The 16,240-nt window shown below is 32.5% G+C and overlaps 3 protein-coding genes across 4 annotated transcripts; 2 read left to right on the top strand and 1 right to left on the bottom strand.

Moving 5' to 3' along the window:
- The first annotated feature begins 40 nt into the window (after positions 1-40).
- LOC124832145 (Reticulon family protein) lies at positions 41-2,808 on the top strand. The gene is made up of 6 exons (XM_047306274.2): positions 41-211; positions 348-528; positions 835-976; positions 1,084-1,153; positions 1,258-1,434; positions 2,187-2,808. Exons 1-5 carry the CDS (start codon positions 160-162, stop codon positions 1,425-1,427), a joined length of 615 nt encoding a protein of 204 aa, XP_047162230.1. The 5' UTR covers positions 41-159; the 3' UTR covers positions 1,428-1,434; positions 2,187-2,808.
- A 2,630-nt stretch (positions 2,809-5,438) lies between these two features.
- On the top strand, positions 5,439-7,011 carry LOC124832132 (SPX domain-containing protein 2-like). Its single transcript, XM_047306263.2, has 3 exons — positions 5,439-6,033; positions 6,295-6,412; positions 6,629-7,011. Exons 1-3 carry the CDS (start codon positions 5,803-5,805, stop codon positions 7,009-7,011), a joined length of 732 nt encoding a protein of 243 aa, XP_047162219.2. The 5' UTR covers positions 5,439-5,802.
- Positions 7,012-8,777: 1,766 nt separating this feature from the next.
- TIC21 (translocon at inner membrane of chloroplasts 21) lies at positions 8,778-11,595 on the bottom strand. 2 transcript variants are annotated; one of them, XM_047306276.2, is made up of 5 exons: positions 11,247-11,595; positions 10,904-11,161; positions 10,538-10,741; positions 9,251-9,381; positions 8,778-9,166 (listed from the first exon to the last, which is right to left on the bottom strand). In XM_047306276.2, exons 1-4 carry the CDS (start codon positions 11,520-11,522, stop codon positions 9,268-9,270), a joined length of 852 nt encoding a protein of 283 aa, XP_047162232.1. In that variant the 5' UTR covers positions 11,523-11,595; the 3' UTR covers positions 8,778-9,166; positions 9,251-9,267. The 2 variants fall into 2 exon arrangements, with proteins under 2 accessions (XP_047162232.1, XP_047162231.1); XM_047306275.2 differs by having other exon boundaries at positions 8,778-9,381.
- Between the last annotated feature and the right edge of the window lie 4,645 nt (positions 11,596-16,240).

The raw sequence follows: 16,240 nt of genomic DNA, 5'->3' as shown, positions 1-16,240 counted from the left end.
GTATCGAGGGACATCAGAACGAAGAACGAATGGCGTTTTGGCGTTTCATCTTTCATGTGGAGTAGATGAGCAAAAACGAAAGGAGGCAGCGTAACCGTAATCTCACTGTTACTAGTATCTATAGTTTGTTACTGTCACTGCACAACTTCCCCAATCACCATGGGAGATTCTCAACGGATTTCCGTTCACCGCCTTCTCGGCCAAGGCTTAGGTTCTCTCCCTTTCTGATTTCGTTCAATCTCATCGATCCTTTACACGTAGTTACAATCGATGGTGCAATCTGATAGTAGAAAATATCCGAGTTGATTTTTTTTTTTTTTTGCATTCTTTTTTATTATGTGTGATAGTTGCCGATGTGGTGTTGTGGAAGAACTGGCGTGGAGCGGCGGCGCTGCTCGTATCTTCTTCGACGTTGTGGTACTTGTTCGAGCGAGCCGGTTACAATTTCTTGTCTTTCGTTGCCAATGTCGTCTTGCTTCTCGTCCTGATTCTCTTTTTCTGGGCCAAAGCTGCTAACCTTCTCAATAGGTACTTTTTTACTTTCTCGAAATTATGCTGTGTTTCCTAGATTAAGGTCTCTTCTAGATTCGTGTACTTGATTTCTGTTTTATAAGTCTTAAACCGTTCATGATTGAATTGAAAATAATTTCATTTCGAGAAAAGGAATTTATTGCATATAAATATTTCGTTGACTGTTCTAAATATTGATGCATTTGAAAATTGAAATGACGGTGAGGAGTATGCTGAGTCACACTAAATCTGTTACATTGTAGTGGTGAATTTACTTTCTTTCTTTTTTCATTGGAAGTTATTTTCGTCCTTTTAATGTCGCAGACCGCTTCCTCCTCTCCCCGATCTGGAGATCTCGGAGGAAACTGTTGCCAAGGTTGCTGATGCAGTGCAAATTTGGATGAACCGGGCTTTGACAGTTGCACATGACATAGCGATTGAGAGGAATTTGCTTCTCTGCCTCCAAGTATGATTTTATATTTTCTTCTCATCCTTGTTTTATGCTGATTTCTTTGAACATACATTGGGTAGAGTTTAATGTTGACACTTCTTTATGTGAACTTGCTCAATCAGGTTGTTGGTGGATTGTGGGCAATATCTTTCGTTGGTAGTTTGTTCAACTTTTTGACTTTGATCTATGTTTGTAAGTTCAATGCTTCTGTGGATTTTCAATGCTCAGGCCATCTTTTATGAAACTGTCTTGGTTGGCATTCATTTACTTTAATATTTTTATAACTTTCTGGACAGGTGTTCTTCTTAGCCTGTCTCTTCCTGTGTTGTATGACAAGTACCAGGACCAAATTGACGACAGATTATGTGTTATATATGGGACTATTCAGACTCGGTATAAAAAAATTCACAGTATTGTTTTAAGCAAGATTCCAAACCAGTCAAACAAAGAAAAGAAGGCGCAGTAGGAACACTGTAAGGGCATTCTATTCCTTTACTTGTATTTGATGCAAATAGTTACTGAAAAAAAAAACATATCTTAGCTATGTTCGTAGGCAATTTGTCTACTGAATGATTGAATGTCTGTGACTCTACTGTTAGTATCAATGTAAGTTATAACAATTCTGCCTGTGGAAGAGAGTTTTCACAATATATCTATTTGTGACTGGGTAACTCTCTTCAACAGAAAACTTGTGGTTTAGCAGCTCTCTATCTGTCTACTTTAAGACAGAAAACTCTTGTATGACATCTTTCTATTTAAGACAAAGCTTTTCTGTTCTGGCACACCCCCAAAGTCAATAAAATACCATTTGCATATATTTTGACATTGCTATTTCCTTCCAATGGGTGGTGTTCTCCTGTGTTACCTTTTGGTGAGTTTTCATGTCAGTTAAAGTTATCATAGGAAAAGTGATATATGCCTTGAAGCTGAAATAACTAGTCATTAGTGATCTCTGAAAGATGTAAAAGATCTGCAGAAAGGGTATATTTTATGGGATAAAGTTGTAATGCATAAAATGTGTAATTGTATTTTCTGGTAGTTATATCATATTTGTGCAAATTCCATCTGTTTTCTGAAAGGAGACACTTTTTTTTGTACAACTTTTTCAACAAAATAATTCTAGCATTTTTTTTAGCAGTATAAATTATTCCTTCACTCTGCAGAAAAAACCTTTAAATAGCTCACTTGAAATTTTTGGTTAACGAGTTTTCTGTTTGAAATTCAGGGTGCAAATGGATGAGTGAAGTCTAGTTAGGAGTGTACGATGAAGTGCTTGAGGTTTGAAATTTCTTTTTGCTGGTGGGATGCTATGGCTCTGTTGATTGATGGTTAGATGGTATGCTTATTCTTCAGAATCAGGATTGACCAATAGCTTTGACGTAGGTGGGTATTCTCTTATGATTTTCTATGTAGCACATGGAAGAGGCTTTTTGTGAACTTTTATCAATGGGTATATTGCCCTAGTTACATTTTATTTGAACAAGATTATCAGAGAGGGTAAAAAGTAGGAAGGATGGACATGGAGAATTTGTATGCATTATGGTTTTTTGCACGAAAAGGATTTGGGTTGGGTGGGTTATATAATGTGCTACTGAATTGGTTACTTACGACTTGGAGAGTAACGAGATAATTGGTCAGATAGGCTTATAAGATGGATGTTTCTCTCCAACTTACTCTCTTGTACTTGTGTTTTTGGTTCTCCAAATATGCTGAAATGCCTTCTTCGTGTTTCCTTGACGGAGAGGAGTAAAGTGCGTATAAGATACTCAACATAGCGTATTGATACTATAATAAGTGTACAATGAATGATCTTTACTGTCAATCTATTTATAATATTTTAAGGGGTCTTTACTTGAATTAACTTAGATTAACTCCATCCAGTAGCTTTAATACATGGTTTGTGGTTTATTAAGCGATTAAGTGCGTAATGTCATTTATTTGTTAATTCTGAGACAAGATTGTTCCCGGTAACCGATATTATCTCAGCTCCAAGCATAATAATATTTTCTTTAGTAGAAATGCAACCCTAAAAAAAATAATGAAAAAAATGTCTTGGTGTGTTCATGCTAATTGTATTTTGTTCATTGAATACATTAGAATCGGATACATTTTAGCAAGAAGTCTACGAGTCGTTTACATTTGAAATGTGTGATATCGTTTATTGGTCAACATCGTACTATTCCTCTTTAATGATCCCCAAAAGTAATTCAGCTCTGCTTGCCGGGAATATATTATTCAGTCACTTTGAAAGGGTAGTGTTTACTTATGGCCAAAATCAAACAAGGAAAAAGCTTTCTAATGGCTCAAACTAGGGAATGGTATAAGTAGAGTAATGCACAAACTTCGTTTTTTAACAGGAGCAGATTTTGGAACCTGGTTTGCTTTTGTTGGATTTATTGATAACTTCCAAATTAAGGCTTTGGCTCGAAGAAAAAAAAAGGATGGAAAAGGAACAAATCGTTTTGGTTTTCTCCCATGTAATGCATTTAACGACTTACAAGGAATTTTGTACAGCTTTAAGGTTGATAAAGAAGACAATCACATCTCCTTCGTAATAACTTGTGGATATTTTTTGTAAGAACCCGTTGATTTAAAGGCCATTGTCATTCGTAGTTGGTAGTTTACACTCCCTCGCCTTTAGGCACAAATTAGAATCCCCTTAATGAAATATTATTACTTTCAATGTTGAATGCAATTCAAACAATTATGATTTTCGCACTGGTTTAAAATTTGAAAATCTGGATTGTTTGGTATTCCGCACTCAACCCATATATAGAATTCAGTACTTTCTTCTTTTTTCTTTTTTACTTAGAAGGGATTCTGTATGAGCTAATCCTGAACTAGTGATTGTTACATAACCGTTAAATTTATTCAGTGACTGATTAAGAGGGGTGGTGGTCCGAATAGCTTAGGGGAAGACTAAAGACGTTCCTCGACTAAAGTAACATGGGTTATCTTGCTCTAATCTGAATTTGGTTCACAATAGAATGGATTGATCTTTGCTGCATAAAAATTATGAACTAATTTTTCTGACTTATCCTGCCTAATATTTGATTCATAAGTATGTGGGTTGACTTATGTAAGAATTGTTTATTTTTTAATTTTATTGTTTTGATTTAACCATCATAATATATTGGGTCCAAAGAAAAAAAATATAGTTTATATGTAACTAATAAAATATTAGTTTAAAATAAAATAACAATTATATATTTTTTATCTTAGTTTTTTCAGTTGTGGTTATTAAGAATTTTTATTGAAATTAAGAGCATTATTAATCATAATGATAAGTTCAAGCATTTATCCGGCTAATTAATAACTTTTATAGTTATACACACATAATAATTAGAAATCACCATTCTTATATTATGGAATATTTGTCTTTTCATATTATATTAATAACATTTTATTCTTTTTGCGATTTAAATTTATATGGATTATGTGGACTCGTTCCCCATCAAGTAGCTGTTTATGCGAATTGCAGGTTATGCGGGACATACCAAAGTAGGCTAAAACACTTACTTCCTCCTGTACTTTTTCTTGCGAACTTATGGATCGGTTTACATAATCTGTCCCACATTATCATCCTGGTGGTTGAGAGAAAAAAAAAACTTTGGATTTACCAAAATATTATAATTATTTTGAAAAATAATTGAAAATTAAGGAAAATATACCGTGACTCCAAAATCTTTTTTACACCTATTTGACGTTACCCTATACTTTTTTTTTTCTTTAAAAATACAAAATTTAATTTTTATTAGAACCATTTTACTCTTATAAAGAATTGTCAAATGGCAATTATTCATGTCAAATCCTCCAAATAATTTCCATACAAGAGCCATGTCATATGAGGACACATAATGCAAGTAGAGGAGTTATTATCTCAGTTGATGATAAACAAATAAAAATATAACTTATATTATACTTAACTAATATAATATTAGAGAGAATAATATTATTTTTCGTTTGTAACCTAGACTAAAGGATAAAATTCACATGTAGATTGTTGAAAAAACAAATATTTATATTTAAAACAACCGCAAAACACAATGGTAAATCATAATAATAGACTTCACATGTTTCTAAACAAGTAGTCTAAGCGTAAATAATTGTAATTAGAGGAGTTATCATCTCATATACAAATAAAAATATGGGAGTCCACTTAACTATTCCACTATTAGACAAAATAGACGAAAAAAAAAATCAATTGTGGGGTTAGCTGGAAAAATACACACACATTTGAATATTTCATATAAAATTTAATATAAATATAATACATTTTTTAAAATATAGTGTCTTCATCTTCGCTGCATCCCTGAGATAGATCAAGAATATGGTAGTCCTCTATGTTGAGCAAAACAAATTCTGTGTATAAGCGTTAAAATTTTAATTTTTGACTGGACTATAATACTCCAACAACATGTGCAGTCAAAGGCATATAGGTATAATCATATTGAATATCCACGCATAATCAGTTTTTTTTATTGTGATCCATCAATCACCAAATTATAATATTGTGGTACATTCACTACAATCAGCAGTAGATTCGGGCATCATGTGATCAATACTAAGTGCTTTGTGATATATAGTAGATTTTCCCAAGATAATTTTCTAACAAGACAACAAAAACAACAGAATAGAAATGGAACAAATACTGTTATGCCTTCCATTAGGAAAAAGACGGAGAAAACTATGCATTTGCGTCCGAAATTCAATTTTCCGTCCGCCCGAATATTCCAATCCCCCAACAATAAAAGCCTGCATTTTGTTTCCCTTCAACCCTTCCACTCAATCAGCTTCAAGCATCGTTCTGATAAGTCTGCAGAAGATTATATCATCGTAAGATGAAGTTTGAGAAGATACTAAAGAGCCTCATCGAGCAGACCTTGCCCAGTTGGCGTGACAAGTTCTTGTGCTACAAAATCTTGAAGAAACAGTTGAAACTTATGTGTTCCGAAGATGGCCAAATCGATCCCAACCAACTCAACCGCTTCCTTAACCTTCTGCAGCAAGAGATCGATAAGTTTAACACTTTCTTTATTGAAAAGGAAGAAGAATATGTCATCAAAGGGAAGGTGATTAACTAAATATCAACTTACATATTCATCTTTTCTTCTTTTTTATATTCCAAACTTGTTTGGATAAACTTCTCAAGCAAACACTCACTAAAAAATGGTAAAAATAAGGTGAAATGAATAACGTTTCAAACCCTTTTCCCATGAGAGACATTTTGTTCATTTTACCTTTCTGGTTTTTTTATATTATTATTCGTACTTAAGATTAAGATGATCTTCCTAACAAAACCGTGAAGATATAATCCATGGTTTGTGTTGCAGGAGTTGCAAGACAGGGTTATGGAAGCCTTGGATTTAAACGTAGACTTAATGTTAGAAATAGTAGATTTTCACGGAGAGATGGTTTTGCTAGAGAACTACAGTACACTCAACTACACAGGCATGTTATGTTCTAAGAGCTCATGCATGAATGCCAGAATTCACCAACTGGTTTTCTAATAAATATGTATATAAACTCTTCGTACTATAATAAGTTAACTGATCAGAACAGATTAAACTTTGAAAGAAACTTATATAATGTGAAGGAAGAATAATAATGTAAAGCACGTTCCGATTATATGAACTAATGAGTTTGATGATGAATGTTGAAGAGCAGGTTTGGTGAAGATAATAAAGAAGCACGATAAGAAAACTGGTGCTCTACTTCGCGTGCCTTTTATCCAAGATGTGGTGAAGCAGCCCTTCTATGAAATTGACGTGATTAACAAGCTTGTGAAGGACTGTGAGGTACTGAGCATTCTTTTCACCAATGGTCTGGGCTCACCGATGGGCCAAAATTTTATGGGAAATGGTTTTGGCTCCGTCAGTATCGATGAAAATGAAAAGACTGTAATGCATGTTCCCGAAGAACTTTCTGACCTAAAAAATATGAAGAACATGTATATCGAACTGACACTGTCAGCACTGCATACCTTGGAACAAATCAGGGGTAGAGGATCAACTCAGAACATGTTCTCATCACCTTCTCCCCATAACTAGCCTTTGCATCTGCAAGAGGCTTCAAAGGAAATATAAATGAACTACAGATAGCAGCAACCTAGTACATAAGAATAACATGGATCTTGCCGTGTTTTTTCTTTATATATATACGGTTGATATACATGGAGAAAGAGACTAATGGGAATCTCAGACACATGATGTTGTGTTATTGAATCTTAGTATAATGGTCTTTTCTTTGTGGAGATCCAACTCAATAAATTTTAATCAAAAACTTGTTTTACTTAGTAATTAGTATATATAGTTTGTGATGGTAAGAGGGTGTGGCTTGATTTTTATTTTGTTTTCTTGTCTGTTTGTTTTCTATGTATAAAATGATTTCTTCAATTTATTACGTTTAATAATCCAACATCAGAAATATAAGATAATTTAAATATTTTTGTTTTTACTTTTCTATGTGCCTTGATAAAACTCACTGTCAATATATTTTATGAAATTGTATGTTAGTTGCAGTGTTCATCATAGATTTTTAGTCTTTTAGTTATTCCCATTACTCGTTAGTAATTATCTCAGCGATTTTAGAAACTGAATATCAAAGTATCTTGCGTAATTATCTCATCAAAAAAAGCATATTTTGCGTAATTTAAAGGTTTTAAATGTCGTGTTTGATAAATACAAACTCTCGATCTTGGTTAAAGTATCTTGTTTCTATTATTATATATACTGAATAGATGACGAGGAACATTGAAGAACAAAATTTGTAAGAACTTTCTTTGACTGCTTCAGCATCAGTAAAAAGAATGTCCAAAGTTGTTTAACACTTTTTCATCAAACTATATATTTATAATGCACGCACAAGTGAAGCAAATTATCGTTTAAAAATGGATCGGATAGTGCATTTTTGTTTAGTGTCTAAAAAAATTAATTGTAGAACCACCCTAATTGCTTCTGCATTTCCACCCTAATTACCATAAAGGTATTCCATGTTTGGAAGTGTATCATGCTCTTAATTTGAATTAATTATTGCTAGTGTTGGATCACCAATTTATTGGACCATATTGACTTAATTAAAAAAAAAACATTTTTCTTTGTGAATTTTTAGCTCATTATGTCATTTAAAATAATGCAATCTTTTGCATTAGATTTTCAGGAGAGAGACAAAAAAGACAATACCTTTAGTAAGGAAAGAAAAGAAGTAATTAAGAGAGAATGAAAAAAAAAAGAAGCAACTGGTATATTCTATAAGCATAAACTAGCTTTGAGAAAAGAAATCCAATTTATAAAGTTTAATTTGTTGTTTAGTCGAGTACCAATTGGTTTTTTTTATATTGTTCTCCACCTTGGTAAAGAGATCGTATAGATTATCAGTGAAAATTTTTCCTAAACTAAGTCCAACAAGTTTTTCCTCCACATTAAGATTTCCCCACAAATTTTGGTGTTTCTCTTATTTGTTTTGTACATCTTATTATTTTACATATTATTTATATAGGAAATATTTAATCTGAATTTTACTTCTATTTTTGTTATCTTCATCAAATAAAGTTTTCCTAGTGATAAAAGGAACAAGGTTTTCTAAAAGAAATATCAAACTAAATGCCAGCCTTCATCAAACATAGTCTTCATTAAGATTCATAAAACTTTCCTAAACTTATTACCATTTCTTTATGGTTAAAGGTATATAGTAGAACAAGAAAAACTATGAATTCGATTCAAGTTCTTGCTACTCGCAATTTTTAGCATGACTATAATTAAGGTCTTTTTTCCAATGCATAATATAAACCAAAACCTACTATTATGTGAATCCGATGCATAATAAACCGAAACCTACTATTACGTGAATCCTGGTACAAGTACAAAATAAGGGGTAAAAAGTAACTCTAACAAGGACAAAAACATAGCATCATACTGTCAAACAAGCTTGCGAGTATTTTGAAAAGGAACAAAACCCGCAGATTCCATGACAGGTCTAATATACAATTATTTCAGAGTTGATTTTCGAAATTTCTCCGATTGGATCTTACCGTAGACAAGCTATGAGTGATGATGACTCCAAAACGACTCCCTCCATTATAATAATCTGCCCAAGGATCTCCATTTGTTGAGCCATTGTCATGTTTATTAGCAACATTTGCACGGGTTCTTTTAAAACTGGAAATACACAATTTCGGGAATTGCCTAGGAAGAGGGCATTAAAATGCTGTATCAAAAAAGAGGAACGTAATTCATTACGCAAACAACCACCGGAAACGGGGGATAATTTTTGGGTGTGATTTCATCATACTAGTCTCTTGGTACATATTATGCAAACTTGGGAAATGGAGTCGTTTCTGAAGGTGGTAACGTGACTGATCTCAACAACTCCAGAGAGAAAATAAGCCCAAGGAAATGTGAGAGAATAGTGTTCGCTGATGCCTGCAAAACAAAGATGATAAATGTTTAAAAGTGTTACTCATTTCTTGATGAGTAGCACCGAGAAGTCAAACATTGCGCTACTGCCGAAGACCATATATTGTACTCAATACAATCAAAATGTTGCTTACATTGAGTTTTGTTGAGTTATGTTTGTATGGAAATATTTTCCCTATGACCAATTATTACAAAATGACACAAGTACACAAGTAAATCTTGAAAACAGTAAATACTAACACATTCGCTATTACACTCTTTCGAATACAGCCTTCACTAAGCGATAAAATTCACATGGGACCCACTTAAAAATGCGGAGTCTACCCCCAATTTAATCAATCTCATTAATTGTTTGGTAGAACTTCATAAATTTTACCAAATTGTGAAAAAGTGTATTAGAAAGTGTGTTTTACCAGCAATCACCATTTTGTAATTGTAATTTAAACACATCAACTTGATGGGGAAAGATATATACGAAACAACAGAACAGCCTTCCCTATTTTCAGAAATCAATTGCCATATATCAAATTTGTCTTATCTAAAATAACGGGCGCAATTAATAGGTGAAAGGGGAGAGCAGTTAATATGAGGGAGTAAACAATTTAACCATTATATAGTTTGAAATGCATATGCGTATACTTTATCACAATCTATATAACTCTGTGCTTATCCTCCTGAATGCACTCTCACTTTAGGGGACTCATTCAGTTCATACACTCTCAACATACTACCAACACTTTAAAACTCTGGGAGGGTTTTTTTTCTGTTTTCAATCCTACTGTAAGTTAAGCTCCACCAATCCAAACTTCAACCTCCAATAACAGGAGTCAAGACATGTCCCCAATTCATTATTTATATATTTATCATTAAAATGGTGAAGATCGGCAATGGCAGAAGACAAAGAACCAAACAGATAGAAGAATTTGCTCATGAGAAAAAGATGTTCATAACGGGGGCTATAAGAAGATAAAGACCCGGCTTTCATCTGAATGAGAGGCTTGTTAATAACATAACTAACAACTATACAGGTCAAATGGGAAACTAGTGAGAATAACACTGATAAAAACAAGAGCTGGTCTAAAATAAAAGAATCTGGCTCCAGCACAAACCTACAAGAAAATAGACAAATTTAATCTGCAGCAGGGAAACTTAAACGACATACCTGCACCAAAAATACATCCAATGCGAGAACTGGGCTGTTACCAGGGGAAATTCCCTGATAATACGGGTTTGCAGAGGTAGTGAGAGCCTTAGCAACCAACAAGCCAACCGTGGCTTGCATCCCAAGAATAGCAGCACCCATCCCCAACAGGTTCATTACTATACCATTTTTCAAGCCTTTCACTACATCAGCACGAGGGGGTGCCTGAAAACACAAGTAAAAGGGAAAGCTAAGATACCTCATCAAAATTCACTTAATAGATACATACAATGATTTCACATTAATATAACTAAATGCAGTTCCATCTTACAATAATTAACCACGTTCAGAACCCTAAGCAAATTCAAAATGCACACAAACACACACCTTGGCGGGGTCATTTGCAGTTTTTCGAAGCTTCTCCGAAAGGCGAATGTAACCAAAGGACCAAAACACAGAAATGAAGGCCGCCACTATTCCACCCGCCGTGGCATAAAATGTGGCAGGAGATGTCACTTTTCCGGTAATGACAACGGAGAATGACAGTATGACGGCAGCCACGACAGTGCACACTAACTGACCCCAAAACCCTAAGTTACCCAAACGCTTGAAATACCTCGCCGTCTTCTCCAATCTCTTCGCCACCTGCACCACAACAATTCCATTTTCAGGAACCCTAGAAATGCAATTCGAGTTCGCAATTGAATAGTTCAAAACCACTGGACAGTACCTGTTCGAGTTTTGCCTTCTCTAATTCGTCATTCGAAGCAGTGAAAGCCGTAGACACTTGAGAAGAAGCGCTTGCGGTGAAAGGAAGCTTCCATGATTGACGAGAGAAGGGGGAACCGAAAGCGGAAGACGAACGAGACAAATTGAGAGGGAGTGTGGGCAGGGGATTCAACGGCAGAAATGGTTGAGAGAGACGAGGGGCGGCGGCAGCAGAGGCTGACAGAGGAACCGCCGTGAAGCTGCCGGCCCGTGTTGCCGGCAGAAGTAGCGTTTGCATTGCTGCTGGTGATGAAGAAAGAGGAGAGTCTCCGTTCGCCTTTTATGGTATTTTCCTTATTCTGACTTTTGCTTTTCTTTATTCGATAATCCCAGGCTTTCAAATTCGGAATATAACTGGGCCCAGCTTTCTGTTGGGCTTCTCTGCTGGTCCATTTCCTCCTTCCCATTGGGCCCTCTCAGGATCACTGATAACGGTGTTCGCAAAAGTTCGGCTATTTCTTTCTGCACCCAATACTTTTTCATGTCACCACATAATTAAACAAAATATTATAGTACATCTTTCACATTATTTCTGGAAAGAAAATGAACCATTTAGATTATGTGATTTAAAAAATAAAAAATTCATTCTATTAAATTGATAGCTTGATGTTGAGCTATAAAAAAATGCATCCTTAACATAAATTTGTAACAATTAATTTAGTACATTTTTTTAATAATGGAAGAAGGAAGAAGGAGAAAATCTTCTAACCTTTCTAATATTGCATTCTATTGAAAAATTAGCAGATAAGTATTCTAAATTATTTTTCTCAGTTTCAATTTCTAGGTAACTCCAAGTTACTTTCTGCACGTAGGGAAATTTATCAGGAGTAGGGTCTGTTAATTTTTTACATTTGCTCATGCCATGGTATAAAGTTGTGAATTTTTTAATGAAGCGTCTCAAAGGGTGTTTCATCAAGGATCAAAACTTTCTGTTCGGGATGGTTTAAAGTTATTTGGTTGTTGAGTAAGGTTTTAAATTTCACGTTTTAAAAATAAATATTTTAAGATATATTTTTAATTACTTCGGTAACGTTATTTAAAAAACAACATTATCATTATTTTTTTTATGACATACATTTTCATTAACCAACAGTTTGAAAGTATCAGTTTGATCTGAGAAGTTGGGTGCAATTTATGATCTCAAGGCTGAAACTGTATTAGCCTTCAAAGTTTTTACACAAAAAAAAAAACAAAAAAAAACAACTTTTTTAAATTAGATAATAATTAAGGAGGCGAAGACACAGTCCAGGGAATCACGAAGTGGAATATTGCTATTTTGTTTGCATTTTTGGTTTGATCATAAATAGGCAAACATGTGACGAGGCAACATTGTCATTATCGAGCACCTTAGGTGATGATAGAATGTGGTCACATGTGTTGTGGTTTACTGAGCTCTCAACGGGTAGTGCTGAGAAAACAACAAAAAGAAAACAAATGCATCATTACCACTGAAAGAAAGAGCAAGACAGCCTCAGCTAAAAGGAAAAGCAAAAGAGGAAAGTGGATTCAAAGGTGGATACGCTCTGCAATCTTCCCTTCAAACAATTTCCAACACAGATGATTACAAAAGCATTCACTTTAGACAACTTTAACCAAAGTATGGCTGGGTTTTACAATTTTACTGCGTCACCATCCCTATCTTATTTCCTTGTGTTACAAGTAACTATCAAGAAGGATATATACCACTTTAACACCACCTAACTCAATCAATTAAAATAAATACTTAAATATTTAAATTATTATAAAAATTGTTGCTACAACATATATGTTTGTTTAGTGTGTGTATGAGAATACTTTAAATATAGTTATTTACATACATGTAAAAGGAAAAGAAAATTCATGATTGATGTCACATTAAGTAATATATGACTTGGTCAGCTATTACATTAGTATTAATGTTGATCACTTAATCTACAATAAATACCAAAATGTTTCAGAATTAAAGTCAACCGTTTATTTAGTAGTTAATAATTAATTCAACTGTAATTTTCTATTTACTTAGAACTTTTATTTATTTGGAGATAGATTTTAAATTAATATTAATCTAATTATGACCCAATTAAATGTAAATATACTTTATTTCTAAGTTATGATCGATCACTTTACTTCATAATCAGTAAAATTTATTAGTGATTCACTGGATGATTCAAATTATGACTACCTATGGTAAAATTGAAAAAAAAACAATATAAAAAAATTAGAAGAAAACAACATATAAGATGAAAATAAATTATCCACATGGACTCTGGGCACAAGAAGGATTGAGGGTTTCCATAAACTAATTCTGGGACCATATATTGGTTTTAGTAGGGTCTTGTTATCACAGGTTTGGAGCAGGATTCAATTCTTTTGTCTTTGGTTGCATGAGTTTTATCGATAGCCCAAAGATACTTTTCGCAACACAAAATCTTTGTCACGGTTCAGATTTTCTTTTTCCCAAATAGCTTTTCGCACTACTTACCTAATATTGTTTTATAACCAAATTCTAACCTTATTTTATTACATAATTTAAAATATAAGTTAAAAAAAATGAGAACGACAAATTGCGACATGTTTCTTCAATTTTTTCTACTTCTGAAAATACTATTTAAAAAAAATAAAATTAAAAATATAATAAAAATAATAATATTTCACGACATTGATAATATCTAAGATTTATTTTGTAATAACTTAAATAAAACGTTAAATATAATGAATATTGATATTTTCTTAAAAGTATTCAGTTATTTGATAATAAAAATAAAAAAAATTAAATGCTGATATAAATTAATGATTTGAATGTTTTTATAATTAAAATTATTTATCATTTTAATTATGCAAAATATAAACAATATTATCGTATTTATGAAATTAAACTTAATGTAATATCTCATTTGTAGTAACTAATTGATGTAAAATGTGTATTTTTGTTAGGTGTCATAAATATTTTGAATTTGAATAAATATATTTAATTTTGGTCAGATAATATTTTTAAAAGTTATTTTGTTAAGCTAAAATAATAAGTTTAAAATAAAGAAAAATAGATAAAAATCGTTCTAAAATTAAAAATAAATAATATAGTAATTAAAATTTTATTAATTTATTAAAATATTGCTTTTAGTAAATTTATGGAATTAATAAATTAATACATAAAATGATATATTAAATTAAGCTGTGATGTGATTGTTAATAAAAGAATATGTTACAATTATTTTTTAAGTTGTTTGATGGTGATAAATTATTTGATAATAAAAATTAAAAATTAAAGTTATAATTTAAATTAACTAATTGAAGCGATATTATTATGTATTTATTTGAAAGAATAAGTAATTGTCTTTCTATCATTGAAATAATTCAAACTGAAATTTAAAATGAATATTAAAAATATTATTAGATGATAAGAAAACTCGCGTATTAAAATCACACAAAAGAAGTAAACAAATGAATTTATAATTGTATTAATGATAACAAATATTTTAATTTTTTAATCAGTTATTTTTTTTTAATAGTTCACATAAATTTATCAGAAAAATAAATAAATAAATTTCAAAATTTAAATTTTAAAAAAGTTGAAAACAAATTAGAAAATCGAGCTGATCTAACGGAATTCTAAATAATACATGAAATTATTTAGATAAATATAATAAATAACGTGCTATTGAATTTCTGAACTAAAAATACTTCTCCTATCTCCACATTCCAACTGACTGTGGTATAAGTAATTAGTTCTCCAAAAAGAAAGGAAAACAATAATATCATTAACTTTTTATCGTCATCGATTAAAATTTGATAAGAGACGAGCTTATTGTGAAAGGACAAAGGCACTTTTCAATTTACAAGTTGGAAAGAAGCAATGCATAACTACATAAAGTAATGATTAATTAAGGGTTTAAATAGTTACTTAGTTCCAATTTGTAATTAATTATTATCCATTATAAAGATGTGTTCTGAAATTCTCCCATTATATAGCTCCGACACACTTCTTTTCCTGCTACTTGAAAAATTCCTCAGAAGAAGAAACTATCGGTCCTCAAAACAAAACACAACCTCACCCAAACAATACTTCCAGAAATTGTTGTGTAAAACCACTCCCACATTCCTCTCAGATAAGTACACTCTTTCATTGAAATGCGTCTTCAGAATTTAAACAATGCAATCAAAAGTATCATTGTGTTCATATGGAATAATGGAATTAATCACTTGCAGGTTCTGCTCATTTTGTTTAATTTAAAAATGCTTGCTCATAATCTTGGACTGTGTTAATCTCAGACGGAGGTGAAGTCTCATGTGAAAGCTTTGTCCCTTTCCACAAATTACTGACATACTCATCGATAAAGTATGTACATAATTACATAAATTAAGACTTAACACAGATTAAAAAAAATGTGAATCTGTGCGTTGTGTTAAAATAACTATGTAACCTCGTGACTTAGATTAAAATAAGGAGACTTGGGGATTTGGATTTTACAGATCAAAAAAATAGAATTCTTAACAAACGGTTAGACCTGCGTAGACCGACTTTTAAGGTTGGAATTAAGATCAAACACGACATGCTTTTTGAAGCCATCTGTGTCCATTATTTAAGAAAATGATGGGGACAAGGGCAGTTGCAATGAGATTAATTGCTATTGAAATTGCAACTTGTGAAGTCACAGAAACACCTTCCTAATTACTGTTGCTATGAATGACCCTTAATAGTACAGTGAATGGTGATAGGTGAATTGTTTTGCCATCGTTACAGTTTATGCCCGTGACTCTTTGTTCTGTTATTGCACTGTACGTATCAAATCAAAAATCACAAGCGTCCAAATAGTTACTCAGTGACTTCAGAAGCGAATGAACTTATTCAAATTATTTTTAATCACTAACTACCACTCATAATTTGACACCATTTCAGCATCTTGTCCCAATCCTTCAATTGTCCTTGACCATGACAGAAACCAAACGTAGGTGGTACCGAACCAGCGTAGACAGGCC

This window comes from Vigna umbellata, chromosome 8 (assembly GCF_029865625.1).
Source record: "Vigna umbellata cultivar VRB3 chromosome 8, Vumbellata_1.0, whole genome shotgun sequence".
NCBI classification, from domain to species: Eukaryota; Viridiplantae; Streptophyta; class Magnoliopsida; order Fabales; family Fabaceae; genus Vigna; species Vigna umbellata.
This window is presented reverse-complemented; position numbering and strand designations above follow the sequence as displayed.

Bases quoted from the DNA above. Each gene is read 5' to 3' on its own strand.
- LOC124832145 (XM_047306274.2), top strand. From the start codon at position 160: ATGGGAGATTCTCAACGGATTTCCGTTCACCGCCTTCTCGGCCAAGGC. The intron at 212-347 runs GTTCTCTCCCTT...TATGTGTGATAG, and splicing joins CCTTCTCGGCCAAGGCTTAG to TTGCCGATGTGGTGTTGTGG. The intron at 529-834 runs GTACTTTTTTAC...TTAATGTCGCAG, and splicing joins GCTGCTAACCTTCTCAATAG to ACCGCTTCCTCCTCTCCCCG.
- LOC124832132 (XM_047306263.2), top strand. From the start codon at position 5,803: ATGAAGTTTGAGAAGATACTAAAGAGCCTCATCGAGCAGACCTTGCCC. The intron at 6,034-6,294 runs GTGATTAACTAA...TTTGTGTTGCAG, and splicing joins AATATGTCATCAAAGGGAAG to GAGTTGCAAGACAGGGTTAT. The intron at 6,413-6,628 runs GCATGTTATGTT...GTTGAAGAGCAG, and splicing joins CAGTACACTCAACTACACAG to GTTTGGTGAAGATAATAAAG.
- TIC21 (XM_047306275.2), bottom strand. From the start codon at position 11,522: ATGCAAACGCTACTTCTGCCGGCAACACGGGCCGGCAGCTTCACGGCG. The intron at 10,742-10,903 runs GTGTGTGTTTGT...TTGTGTTTTCAG, and splicing joins CTGCAAATGACCCCGCCAAG to GCACCCCCTCGTGCTGATGT. The intron at 9,382-10,537 runs GTATGTCGTTTA...TTTGTTTTGCAG, and splicing joins TGGATGTATTTTTGGTGCAG to GCATCAGCGAACACTATTCT.